Source organism: Rhynchophorus ferrugineus, unplaced genomic scaffold, assembly GCF_030347505.1.
Source record: "Rhynchophorus ferrugineus isolate W39M unplaced genomic scaffold, kcgeb_rfMv2 rfM1, whole genome shotgun sequence".
NCBI lineage: Eukaryota > Metazoa > Arthropoda > Insecta > Coleoptera > Curculionidae > Rhynchophorus > Rhynchophorus ferrugineus.
Genome location: NW_027472580.1, coordinates 95113573 through 95125175, shown reverse-complemented (window position 1 = coordinate 95125175; position 11603 = coordinate 95113573). Strand labels below are relative to the sequence as shown.

General features: G+C 32.9%; 4 protein-coding genes across 7 annotated transcripts; 2 read left to right on the top strand and 2 right to left on the bottom strand.

Moving 5' to 3' along the window:
• Positions 1–224: 224 nt before the first annotated feature.
• LOC143192999 (transmembrane protein 126) lies at positions 225–1186 on the top strand. 2 transcript variants are annotated; one of them, XM_076398923.1, is made up of 4 exons: positions 225–446; positions 500–651; positions 727–855; positions 911–1186. In XM_076398923.1, exons 1-4 carry the CDS (start codon positions 328–330, stop codon positions 961–963), a joined length of 453 nt encoding a protein of 150 aa, XP_076255038.1. In that variant the 5' UTR covers positions 225–327; the 3' UTR covers positions 964–1186. The 2 variants fall into 2 exon arrangements, with proteins under 2 accessions (XP_076255038.1, XP_076255031.1); XM_076398916.1 differs by having other exon boundaries at positions 236–446; positions 500–671.
• A 3632-nt stretch (positions 1187–4818) lies between these two features.
• LOC143192969 (AMMECR1-like protein) lies at positions 4819–8864 on the bottom strand. Its single transcript, XM_076398855.1, has 4 exons — positions 8491–8864; positions 5652–5968; positions 5275–5495; positions 4819–4959 (listed from the first exon to the last, which is right to left on the bottom strand). Exons 1-3 carry the CDS (start codon positions 8709–8711, stop codon positions 5329–5331), a joined length of 705 nt encoding a protein of 234 aa, XP_076254970.1. The 5' UTR covers positions 8712–8864; the 3' UTR covers positions 4819–4959; positions 5275–5328.
• Positions 6306–11470, top strand: PpV (Protein phosphatase V). Of its 2 annotated transcripts, none has more exons than XM_076398820.1 (6): positions 6306–6366; positions 10199–10374; positions 10427–10714; positions 10776–10930; positions 10983–11095; positions 11149–11470. In XM_076398820.1, the coding sequence occupies exons 2-6, from the start codon at positions 10207–10209 to the stop codon at positions 11337–11339; spliced, it is 915 nt and encodes a 304-aa protein (XP_076254935.1). In that variant the 5' UTR covers positions 6306–6366; positions 10199–10206; the 3' UTR covers positions 11340–11470. The 2 variants fall into 2 exon arrangements, with proteins under 2 accessions (XP_076254935.1, XP_076254927.1); XM_076398812.1 differs by lacking the exon at positions 6306–6366 and adding an exon at positions 9910–10048.
• LOC143192958 (mitochondrial pyruvate carrier 2) lies at positions 9009–10001 on the bottom strand. Of its 2 annotated transcripts, XM_076398843.1 has the most exons (5): positions 9928–10001; positions 9629–9696; positions 9491–9531; positions 9239–9435; positions 9009–9151 (listed from the first exon to the last, which is right to left on the bottom strand). In XM_076398843.1, the coding sequence occupies exons 1-5, from the start codon at positions 9930–9932 to the stop codon at positions 9115–9117; spliced, it is 348 nt and encodes a 115-aa protein (XP_076254958.1). In that variant the 5' UTR covers positions 9933–10001; the 3' UTR covers positions 9009–9114. The 2 variants fall into 2 exon arrangements, with proteins under 2 accessions (XP_076254958.1, XP_076254950.1); XM_076398835.1 differs by lacking the exon at positions 9928–10001 and having other exon boundaries at positions 9629–9839.
• Positions 11471–11603: the final 133 nt, after the last annotated feature.

The following is an 11603-nucleotide window of genomic DNA, read 5'->3' as shown; positions in this document are numbered from 1 at the left end:
TTACTATTTTTCAATTATAGAAAATAACAGAAATATATTTCTTATATGTATTGGTGCTGCCATCTAACGCCGGATGATTAATTATGTATTACAGTTTTCTATCACGAATTCAAAATCTATAATAATTCTTTTATAAATTTTAATATAGAATGATTTTGTTAGACTAAAAACGGATGTTTGTCGTCTTTGGTTTGTCTTAAATAATATTCAGAAAAAAACTAACATAGCAATAAAAATATATTTATCATAACCTAAAATGTAACCACAGATTTTATATATTTCTGTGTATATAGGTTACAAGTCTTTTAAATGTATTAAACAATTGAAATGGCTGTAAATAGAGCGAAATATAATGAAATACCAAAAGGCGCAAAGATAATAGGTGAAAATGAGGCATTACAATTTCAAACCGACTTAATTCAACGATGGCCCAATAAGTCTGATACGTATGCATTATTCCATTCAGTATCAAGAGTTACTTTATACATTGTAATTGTAGATTTGCTGTTAGATATGGAATGTATTTTTTATATGGGGCGACAATGATATCGGGAATAATCATAACCAGACATTTCAGGAAGAAGTTCTTGCTTTATAACTACGGCAAATTTATGTCTCTCATTCCTATTACAATTATACCTGCTACTACCGGTATATTTTTTCATTCTGAGGTATAAGTAGTGTCCTCTAATAATTATACTTAACAGCCATTGTTTTTTTTTTTAGTTCGTTTTAAGAGATGTGGTATTACGAAAAAATGTTTGCCCAACATGTTTAGAGCTCCGATCTGCAGCTTTTCAGACATTTACAGGAACTGTATTTCCTGCAATATTGGCACCAATGGGATGTGCCTCGGTAACTATATCCATAGTAATCATAAAATATAATTGTATATCTATATAATTTGTAGTTGTCCCAATATTTTGGCACCTACAACATACCAAACATACTCAAAGAGCCTAAGGTGGTATTTACTGAATTTGGAAAGATGTTCAAACCCTTTCGCACAAAATTGTGGTATTTGTTCCTAGCTCAAGCATTTTGTGGTAGTGCAGTTACTTATCTTGAAATGAGATCAGTGATGTTGATAGACAAAGAATTATTTGGCCAATCTGAAGAAACTGAGTTGAATGTATAAACTGTTATGACTAGTCTTGTAGTTGTTAATAAATTTTATTTATTATAACGTGTTGTATTTTAATAATAGATGTACAATTTTGCCTTCACCATTTTTTTTTGTCAAATTCCAGAGCTCATTTAATCAAACAATTCATTTTTTTCCTAATATGATCATTCCTGCTCAATAATGATATGTTTCTTTAGCATAACCCAGAATACGGTTATATTTTGCTTGGCCAATTAGCTAATGTATAAATTTGTCGCCTCATGTTGATGATTTAATTATTTCACAAGAATGTAATGCGATTTAACAAAAATTCAAAACGTTGAAATATAGATTTGCAATGTTGCCGGTTCTTGTCAGTTATATCTATGTTTCAAGAATGTAACCTACCATATATAATCAGCTTGAAATTTTCCGGTAATAAACAAAGTAGTATTAAATAAATACATTATATGAATATTTGTAAAATAATATTTTTTATAATTTTACTTAGAAAACTTAAAAAACATAATTTAAAAGTTGAAAGTCAAAATCTGTACAGTTAATTTTCAGTGCCCTTTAGGATCCATAATTAACATTCCAAGTGGACAATTTTGATGCTTGGATTCCTGATGCTTACCATTTATTTACGTAGAAGTGACGTTAGGTCATTTTTAGGAAATCATAAACACAATAGAATTTTGCATATGTTTAGGAATTAATGTAATCATAATGGTAAGAAAGATAAAAATGGTAACCTGATTTTACGAATTTATTGTTTATTAGCAAAAATAAAACGAAAAGGGAATTACAAACAGAATTGATACATGATTTTTTTACACAAACTTTTGCACCCCAAAAATTAAGTTCTTACATTATCTGATATAGATATATAAACACTAAAAAAACAACTATCTTATTAAGAACATAAACTAAGTATTAGTACTCTTAAAAAATTAAACGTAATGCAAAACATTTATATTGTACTTATATCCTAAATTCCTTGTCCATTTTTTTTTATTTTAACGATAAGTGCAAATGACCATTTGCTCTCTGCTTAGAAGAAAAAACACTTTATTTTCGTGCAGGGTGTTCCAAACCGGTATAACTCCATCTGGAGGCAAAATAAAACTATATAGGGAGGTTACCCTGTCGAAATACAATCAATTCGTTACGATTAAAAACAAGTGGACACTAAGGCTAGTGAACAAGACGCCGAAGGCTCCGAACCTCGGCGCTAAACTCCTACTAGAAACAATGGGACGTCTGTGTTCGCCAAACTCTCCAGATTTAGATCCCTGAGATTTTTGTGTTGTATCTGTTTTCCGCTAAAATGAACGGGGAAATATAAATCCGACACCCGTACGCATCGTGCTTATACCCAGAAAAAAAATAGACGGGAAATACAAGCCAGTCTAACCGTATGATCTGTAATCAGCAAAATCTAACAATTAAGAAAAATCAAGCCACCTCACAGGTAATATCAACAAAAATTTAATAAAGAACTTAAAATGTGACAATGACATAAAATAAGTAGACACATAATAAACTGTTTGAAATTAGTCAAATTACAAGTGAGAAATAGCATATATCAATAAATCCATATAATTTTAATTGTATGGATTCAAAAACATTTTAATTATAATTGTACTAATACACTATATATACTAAAAATGACTACTCTTTTATAAAATAAAATGTGTTACTCCATGCAAAAATTACATAAATTAAAATGTTAATCTGACACTGACGTTTTGTCAATCATGCGGCTTGGCGACGTATTCTTCCCGTCATCTGGGAAAAGTTTGGTATAAGGACGATACATGATTGAATCATTGACGCGATTTTATATACACCTTTGTACAAATAGTCAAAGCGGACATCGGGGAAATCGTGATGAGTGAACGCAACTACTGATTCACACTAACTTGATTATTCACAATGTGAGATCGACGGAGACCCTGAAGACGCGAGAACAATCAACAAACAAAATAAAAAAAACCGTCCAGGATCTCGGTAATCACGACTACTGTTTCACTATACAAAAAACCCTATCTAACGCCGCTCGGTACAGAGGGCGTTGGTGGCAGTGACTTTTTTTTAAGTATTGAAAACGTCTTCGCGCTGACAAGCACGTTAATATTTGATATTTCTGTTATGTTTTGTTGGTCATGTTGCGGTTTTTACAATGCCTATTGTTCGTGGAGTGAATGTAAAGGCCTTTATTGCATCAATATTCGCCAGTTTTAAAATCATACAAACACATCCTTGTACTATACCTAAATTAAATCTAAATTCGAGTTTAGTAAATGGAGCAATTTACGTGAAATAAACAAGGACAAGTGATTTTCTCAAATTTATCCATATTCAGCTTCTAGGAGATATTCATGTGTACGTATAATATTGGAAGATTCCCTTTACAGTACTTTAGAATAGTAATTATTTCAAAGTAATTTACACTTAAATGATAAATGTAATGTTTTGTATAGAAAATATAGTTTTCTTTTAAAAAGCAATATTATTGTCAAAAATTAATTATGATCACAAATAACATTTTACAAACCGATTTTTTCCCAACCACGTTTTCAATTGTTATCTCTTTTCTATAGACAGAACTTCTGAAAGTTTAGCTATGAAACTAACTGGTGTTAGTAAAAATTATAAAACTATTTTTATTTTGATAAAACACTGTTTATGTAGTTGTAGATCTCTATTACTGATGTCTCTTGCTTGTAGTGCTGGTGTCACTATAATATACTGTTAATTATGTATGCCCTTTTGAGCCAAAGCAATTCCCTTTAGCAAGAACTTAATGGGAGATGCACATACTCCATTGATTTACCTTCCAAGCTAATTCAGATCCCATTTTGCATTTTTATATTGAAATTTATATATTTGAAGCTTTGTTTTGTAGTAAAAACAATAAAAATTAAAATTACGCAAGATTTTCCTGTATAACACAAAACAAATAAACCGAGTTTCTAATCTGATTTAAAAATAAAAAAGAACAGTAAATTTTCTCTATAAAATACTATATTTATTGTGTTATAAATTATATCAATATGAAAAATATCTTACAAAGACTATAAGGTCCATACTTTCGAATTATTTCAATTATCCCCTAGAGGTAAAAAGAAGCCTAATATGAATGTATTTCAGAACCTCTTTCCTCATTGGCTGAATCATGTAAAAATATCGAGTTAAACGTATAAAGTGAGATATGGTGCACTTATTAAAAGACAAGTACAAGGATAGTTTTGTATCATATTAATATTAACAATTACAAAAAAATTATAATTGTCTATTGAATAAATTCATCAAATTGTTTGTCTGGTAAAGACGATCGCGATCTTCTTACCCATATCACAGATGGCGCTGAAGTACGACACGATTTAAACGAACGAGTCAGTGGATGCGGCGTGCGGATTGAGGCACGTGCGCGAATCCTGACGGTCCCTACTGTTCCAACAAGACGGCGGTGACGGCAAAGCGGATTGACAAAGACAATAACAACAACCACCACCACTACTACCGCACGCCGAATGTCTGAGGTGTCGCTATAACTTGGAACAATAGCACAACCGCATGAGGCAACGCATGGGTCACTTGTGTTTGGGGAAGAGCGGTCCCCCGCCCTCACAGTATGGAGACTCGACCGTTGGGGTCCTGTCGGGGGGCTCGTAGTCGAGGCGGGAGTGCGCTCCGGACGGGGGGTACTGTTCGTGCCACCAGAGTGTCATGGGGGCGGGTAGGACGTACTGCGACATGGTGGGGGCGCCGAACGGTTGTATGGGCGGCTGGACGACGACGAATGTGGGCGGCGGAGGCGGCATTGAGCTGGCGTAAGGCGCGGGAGGCTGAAATGTACAAAACATCATCCTTTGGTTAAGCCCGCGGTCTTTATTAAAATATTAGGTGCCTGTGTCTGGCACAGGAATTCTTATCAGTTGGATCTTATAGCCACAACGTTGTCGTGCAACTTTCTCCAACAAAAATCACCATGAAAATAAATAAGCCCTTAGTTTCTTTAGCGAAAAATTCAGGCACCTATCAAATCAAATGTTTACAAATCTGTACATCTATGACGTACGCTGGGTGTTCTATTGGAAGCATTATGTGTTAACATAGCCATGATACAAATTAGTATAAAAAGCTCGACGATTAACTCTTACGTGGGAATAGGCGGCGGACATCGGTGGGGGCGCTTGACGCCCCCACACTAGCTGCTAGCAACGCTGACTGTTCCAATGGTTCATGTAGTCTTGGTAAGTAACTGTGATCTTCTCGCTCTGGTAGCGGGTGAGCTTGATCGCCCGCCTCACCTCGCCGGAAATTGTCGATTTGTAGCCTCCCTTTCGTAACAGGGAGTCGATCGTTTGAAGCTGGTCCCAGCCTAAGTAAAAAGTCACACATTAATAACGGCATCACAGGTCCGATGATCAAATAATTAATACATTTAAAAATGACGCTTTCGATAAAATTAGACAAAGTTTATTTGCATTACTATTAGTTAAGGTAAGCTTTAATGTTTTAGATGCCTGGATGATACCTTGCTCGGAAGCAACCTCGGGTAGGTACGTGGCGGTACGTTTATTGCCTTTCTCATTGGTGAACTCGATCCGTATCCCATGCACGCCTACTTCCCAGTCCAAGTAGTCGTCGCCATCCTCGAAATGTCGCAGAATGGAGACCGATACACTCAGTTTGGGAAATTCGTCCCTGGTAATCGGACTGAACCGAGAATCTTTGAAGGCGCTAGTAATGGCGTACTCCCTCAAACCGGACTGAAGGTTCATGGCATTGAAGGTCCCTATACAGCCCCGAAGTCGCTTATCTTTGCCTATTTTCCAAGTGACAAACAACGGACTGAAACAGAATTACCCATAAGCAAAAACAAATAATGCTGTTGTTCGAGAAAAAAACATACTAATCTGATAGTCATTAAAAATAAATACTTTGAACCACTTACAATACGATAGGCTAGACTATTTTTCAAAGAAATTGCACCAAATCTGCGCGTGACGTAGTTATTTTAGTCATATTGAACGGTTTGTATGGGTACAGGTCTTAATTAATAATTTTGTGTCACAATTAGAGATTCTATTGAGTATTGATGGTGTCAGGGCCCCTAATATAATCATGCATCGTTAAAAATTCCAAACAAGTTGTGATTTTCGTTCAAAGGCAGAAAAATATTGCAAGGCGGGAAACAGTATAGTTTAAACTATACTGTAATTTATTCGCAGCAGTAATATCATTCCAATGTAAGTATTTACTATATTAAGTACCTTTAATTATGTCTATAGTATCATTAACGTAATAACGAGGCAAATAAAACTGTTGATAACATTTGAGGTTAGGCTTCATTTGTTTTGTTTATTGTATATATAAATAATTTTGTTTATTGTGTATAATATAATGTGACTGGTTGAGTTGTACAAGTATACATGATATCTGCTAGATTCATATGTGAACAAGACAAAATAAGGGTAATAACTGAACTCATTGAACATTCACCGTTCAACATTTCTGACATTAATTATATACAGACACTGTATGAACTAAATGTTGTCACTGATGTCAAGTAAAGTAAAAGCAACTAAGCAGATACCTAATTAAAGAATTCATAGGACAACTTGATATGTTAAAGCATGTCTAAACACAGATTTTGTAAAATACTAGATGAAGTATCATAGTTGCACATGCTTATAAGATTGTTAGGCTATTATTAAAATGAACTTCAAAATTACAATTTGTGCAATTTATTTATTCAAATATTACAACATGTAAATGATCTTCAAATTATCGTCATAAAATTTTTCAGTAGGTTTGCCACTGAAAAATTTTGGCTTGTCTTTTCAGAGTTATTAACAGCATTTCTTAATTTTCTTGCCAAGTGTTACACTGATTGTATGTTTACATAATGTTCTTCAATATTCTATCACATTTCATGGTTAGTGTGCCTGGAATACTAACTCACTTCAATTCTGTAAAAGTTCTATTATTCTTTTTAAAATTATTATTTCAGTTACAGTCACACAGTACAGTCATTATAAACGAATCGATTGTGGGCAAATTTAAATTATTTGAATATATAAGTTCACGTCATTCGTTTAGCTTTTCTTTCCCTTTTTTAAAATGTTTTTAACTGTGAAGTATAAAATGAATAATAAATAAAATCGAAGCAAGCTAAAGGGTTCAAATGTTCGACTGCGGGAATTATGGTTAGGAAACGGTGTGACGTCAGTGTTTCGTACCCTTTTGACTTAACATGGTGAATTTTGAAATTTTCTATTTTTATTTCTGGTAATATCTTTGTAATCCCACTTTTAATTTTAAAATAAGTGTATTTTTAATGATTTCTCTGGACTATATTATTAAAAATCAACATTTTTATAATTCTTTATTAGTCATCTAGGCTATTATAACATCTAATAACAAAATTTAAAAAATAACCAAATCACCCTTGTTTGATGACATTTGTTATTAAAAAATTGAGTCCAATAAAATTAAAAGCCAACATCTTCGTCATATACTGTCATCTTTTTCCATTTTTGTCCATAAATGTTGTGAAAATTAGCTTAAAATTACTGGAATATTTTTAGAAAATTAAAAAACAATGTAATGGTCTACTTCATAATTGACATTTAATATAACTATATAAACAATTAAATTATATGATAATCAATAAAACAAATGTTTTGAATCGCTTAGAATATAATTATAACACAATTAACATAATTGAAAAATAAATCCAAGTCACCCTGGTTCAGTGACATTCCTTTTTTCATTAATAAACAATTAAGTATAATTAATTGGAATTAAAACCTGACTCTCCGTCATATACTGTCATATTTTACTACTTTCATTCAAGACAAAGTTGGCAATGAAAACTCTCAAAATTCAAGCACTTGTTTATTTTTAATATCCAAAGATGTGAATGTGTTTAATAACCTAAAAATGTTCGCCTGGCATTTTTTCAAATGGTAAGACATTGTAATAGCCTAGATCATGGTTGACATTGAATATAACTTTAATATATCTCCTAATTATACATTTTGTCCGTGAAACATTTTAACGCATACAAAATTAGATTTTAATACCAGACAAACAATTACATTATCAAAAATAAGGTCTTAAACAAAATGTTGTGTTGGTTGCTTGTAGGTCACCCAAGCTGCTATTTATGTAAATATTATCATAAAATAAACATCCTACCTGAAAAATATTGACGCTTGTTGTAACGTTGGCGTTTCTCTTTTGTTTTCATTAACAAAGAACGGATTATAGTAAACATGAAAGAATCAGTTGAATGACCGTCTGTCAAATCTCGGTATCGTTATTTTTTCAATGTATCAATAGATGAATGGAATCATTTGGGTACTTACTATGCATCGTTGCTGAATGAAGGTGTCTTGGGGGGTGCCAAGTTATACAAATGGCAATAGAGGACGTCGAAACAAAAGAAGCACATTTCAGGCAAGGCCACCATCCCGATGCCGTTACTAATCAGGCCATTGGTTGGGGTTGGTGTGGTACCATTAGTAGTCGGCACCGTCGACGAATTGTTCAGTTTCTGCTTTTTGGTACCACAACATCCCGCAGCCATTTCACCGAACCTACAAAAACAAAACCACGACCGAAACAGCTGATGCGATGGCCTGTCACTGGATCCGTGGGAACGGAAAAATCGCACATATGTTTTTGTGGAGAAACGAATTAACCTGCTTCGAGCACGATCACGACACTTCCTTGTCTCGCACGTGGACTAACATAAACCAGATAGAGGTTAACATTTTGGAGCTCCCACGTAGATTTCTGTAATATTTGTCGAAAAATATTTTGGACGACACCCGCTAGATAGCGCATCCATTCGTTTACAATTGATTTAATTAAGTCAATAATATATACTTCAGAAAAATAATTTATTTATATAACATGTAACAATATAACTATATAAAAATATATATTTTTGATTGAGTTTACAAAATGAGCAGGCACGTTTACTTGTTTTAGACAGCTTGGACTTTCTTCTGTTTCATCTGATAACTAAAAAAACAGTAAGATAATATATAATTATTAATAAACAAAATCACATGAAAATAGCGTGCTATTTTTAGGTAGCAAATTACTTACTCTACGGCCCTGTATAGTTGATAAAGTTGAGTAATAGCAACAAAAACATTAACACTAAATAAACTATAATTTTTGGGTATAATAACTAAAGAATATCTGGACCAAATAACTCCTGTTGCTGCTAAGGCAACTGTCTGGAAAGGACTAATTTTTTCTACTGGTCTTTGTAAGTCTGCAAGACCAGCAATAACAAGCCCCTACAATATGTATCATTAAATAAACTCTATATATTCTTTGCTGAAAGAAACTTACCCACTTAAATGCCGGAGCCCAAAAAAAAATTGTTTTGGGACCTGAAAATTAAATGTCAATAAAATCCAGGCTATTTGATATAATTTCGCTAACACAAATTATTAGGAAGCAAAACAAATGAATTGAAGACTTCATTACCTGCTGGATGTTGCCATAAAGGTTGAAGTTTCGCTGGTACTAGTTTATCAGCAGCAGCAATAGCATTTCTATAAATTAAAGACATTTTTACCTAAAGTAAGAGGACCTACTGCTACTATATTACAACTTATCTGTGTCTAAACACAAAAAATTATAAAGAAAAAGGTTACACAAGCGACCTCGAAAACATTAAAATAATCAGCAGTAAGTGGGGATGAAAAAAATCAAAAACTGCGTAGATAACACATGCTACTTAAATAACATAATTTAGAAAGCACCACATTGTAGTAATTTCTTACATCATTGAAAGTGAGGTTATGAACCTATCCTATCAGCTTCAGGCATAATTTACTTAAATCTTCAGACATGATATAAAAACATGATCCTGATAATTTGCAATTAAAGATCAATATTAAAAATGTAAATATTGACGAATTAAGGCTCATTGTTTATTTCAATAGATATTTTAATCCGTCCATTCCTGTTTTTACCTCGATGATATAATTGACATTGTCACGGCGAATTTGACGTTTATCCGTCAGTGTGACATGTAAATAATTTTTGTTTCAGTATTAAACATGTCTATGGAAATAGATAATTGGATAGAAGTTGCTCAACAATGCAAATATCTACCAGAAAGCGACCTAAAAAAACTATGTGATATTGTTAGCAGTATTCTAATCGAAGAATCCAATGTTCAACCGGTCTCTACGCCCGTAACTGTATGCGGGGATATACATGGACAGGTGCCTTTTTGTTGTATATATTTTCTCCGTATTTTATGCAGATATGTTTTAGTTTTATGATTTAGAAGAATTATTTAGAAAGGGCGGCCAAGTTCCGGATACAAACTACATCTTTCTAGGAGATTTTGTTGATAGAGGTTATTACAGTTTAGAAACTTTCACAAGGTTACTAACTTTGAAAGCAAAGTATCCCAATAGAATAACCTTGTTGAGAGGAAATCACGAGAGCAGACAAATTACCCAGGTTTACGGTTTCTATGACGAATGCATGACTAAATATGGAAACGTCAATGCTTGGAAATATTGTTGCAGTGTCTTCGATCTTTTAACAGTTGCTGCTGTAAGGGTTTAATTTATGAATATAAGCGGTGCTTTATAGATTCTTCATATATTTTTGTTAGATAATAGATGAGAAAATCCTTTGTGTACATGGGGGTTTAAGCCCTGATATAAGAACGTTAGATCAAATTAGAAAACTGGAAAGAAATCAAGAAATCCCACACAAAGGTGCTTTTTGTGATCTAGTATGGTCCGATCCTGATGAAGTGGATACATGGTAAGACCCTATTATGTAGATGTAATGAAAAATACCAATATATACATTTTAGGGCTACAAGTCCTAGAGGAGCTGGATATCTCTTTGGTGCCAAAGTAACTCATGATTTTATTCACATTAATGCACTCACATTAATTTGTAGAGCACATCAACTAGTTCATGAAGGTGGGAAGTTAATTTTAAGTAAATATATTTATTAAAATATTCTTTTGATATAGGATATAAGTACATGTTTGACGAAAAACTAGTGACTGTTTGGTCAGCCCCAAATTACTGTTATAGATGTGGAAATATTGCCAGCATATTAGAATGTTCCTCTACAGAAAAAATTGAGCCAAAACTATTTAGTGCTGTTCCAGACTCAGAGAGGGTGATACCAAGTAGGAATGTTACTCCATATTTTTTGTAACTGTCATCTTTTATTATTTTATTGTTATCATTCGATAGCTAAAGACATACCAAACCATAACATTGCCTTGTATATTTTATTGTATTGTAATAGCCTTTAAAATATATCAATATAGTTTTTTTCCAATAAAATATTTGAAAACTTATTAAACATTTCTAACTAGCTTATTAAACCAACATAAATATGATCAAACTTTTATATTTAGTAACATGTAACATCATTTTATATACATTTATGTTTACAAAACCAGAAGAGACTTTGAAC

Excerpts from the sequence above, each read along its gene's own strand:
- LOC143192999 (XM_076398916.1), top strand. The coding sequence starts at position 328 with ATGGCTGTAAATAGAGCGAAATATAATGAAATACCAAAAGGCGCAAAG. Across the intron at positions 672-726 it reads GTATATTTTTTCATTCTGAG|TTCGTTTTAAGAGATGTGGT; the intron begins GTATAAGTAGTG and ends TTTTTTTTTTAG. Across the intron at positions 856-910 it reads CACCAATGGGATGTGCCTCG|TTGTCCCAATATTTTGGCAC; the intron begins GTAACTATATCC and ends TATAATTTGTAG.
- LOC143192969 (XM_076398855.1), bottom strand. The coding sequence starts at position 8,711 with ATGGCTGCGGGATGTTGTGGTACCAAAAAGCAGAAACTGAACAATTCG. Across the intron at positions 5,969-8,490 it reads TCATTCAGCAACGATGCATA|TCCGTTGTTTGTCACTTGGA; the intron begins GTAAGTACCCAA and ends ATTCTGTTTCAG. Across the intron at positions 5,496-5,651 it reads CGAGGTTGCTTCCGAGCAAG|GCTGGGACCAGCTTCAAACG; the intron begins GTATCATCCAGG and ends CTTTTTACTTAG.
- LOC143192958 (XM_076398835.1), bottom strand. The coding sequence starts at position 9,713 with ATGTCTTTAATTTATAGAAATGCTATTGCTGCTGCTGATAAACTAGTA. Across the intron at positions 9,532-9,628 it reads TTTATGGCAACATCCAGCAG|GTCCCAAAACAATTTTTTTT; the intron begins GTAATGAAGTCT and ends TTTAATTTTCAG. Across the intron at positions 9,436-9,490 it reads GGGCTCCGGCATTTAAGTGG|GGGCTTGTTATTGCTGGTCT; the intron begins GTAAGTTTCTTT and ends TACATATTGTAG.
- PpV (XM_076398820.1), top strand. The coding sequence starts at position 10,207 with ATGTCTATGGAAATAGATAATTGGATAGAAGTTGCTCAACAATGCAAA. Across the intron at positions 10,715-10,775 it reads ATCTTTTAACAGTTGCTGCT|ATAATAGATGAGAAAATCCT; the intron begins GTAAGGGTTTAA and ends TATTTTTGTTAG. Across the intron at positions 10,931-10,982 it reads CCTGATGAAGTGGATACATG|GGCTACAAGTCCTAGAGGAG; the intron begins GTAAGACCCTAT and ends TATACATTTTAG.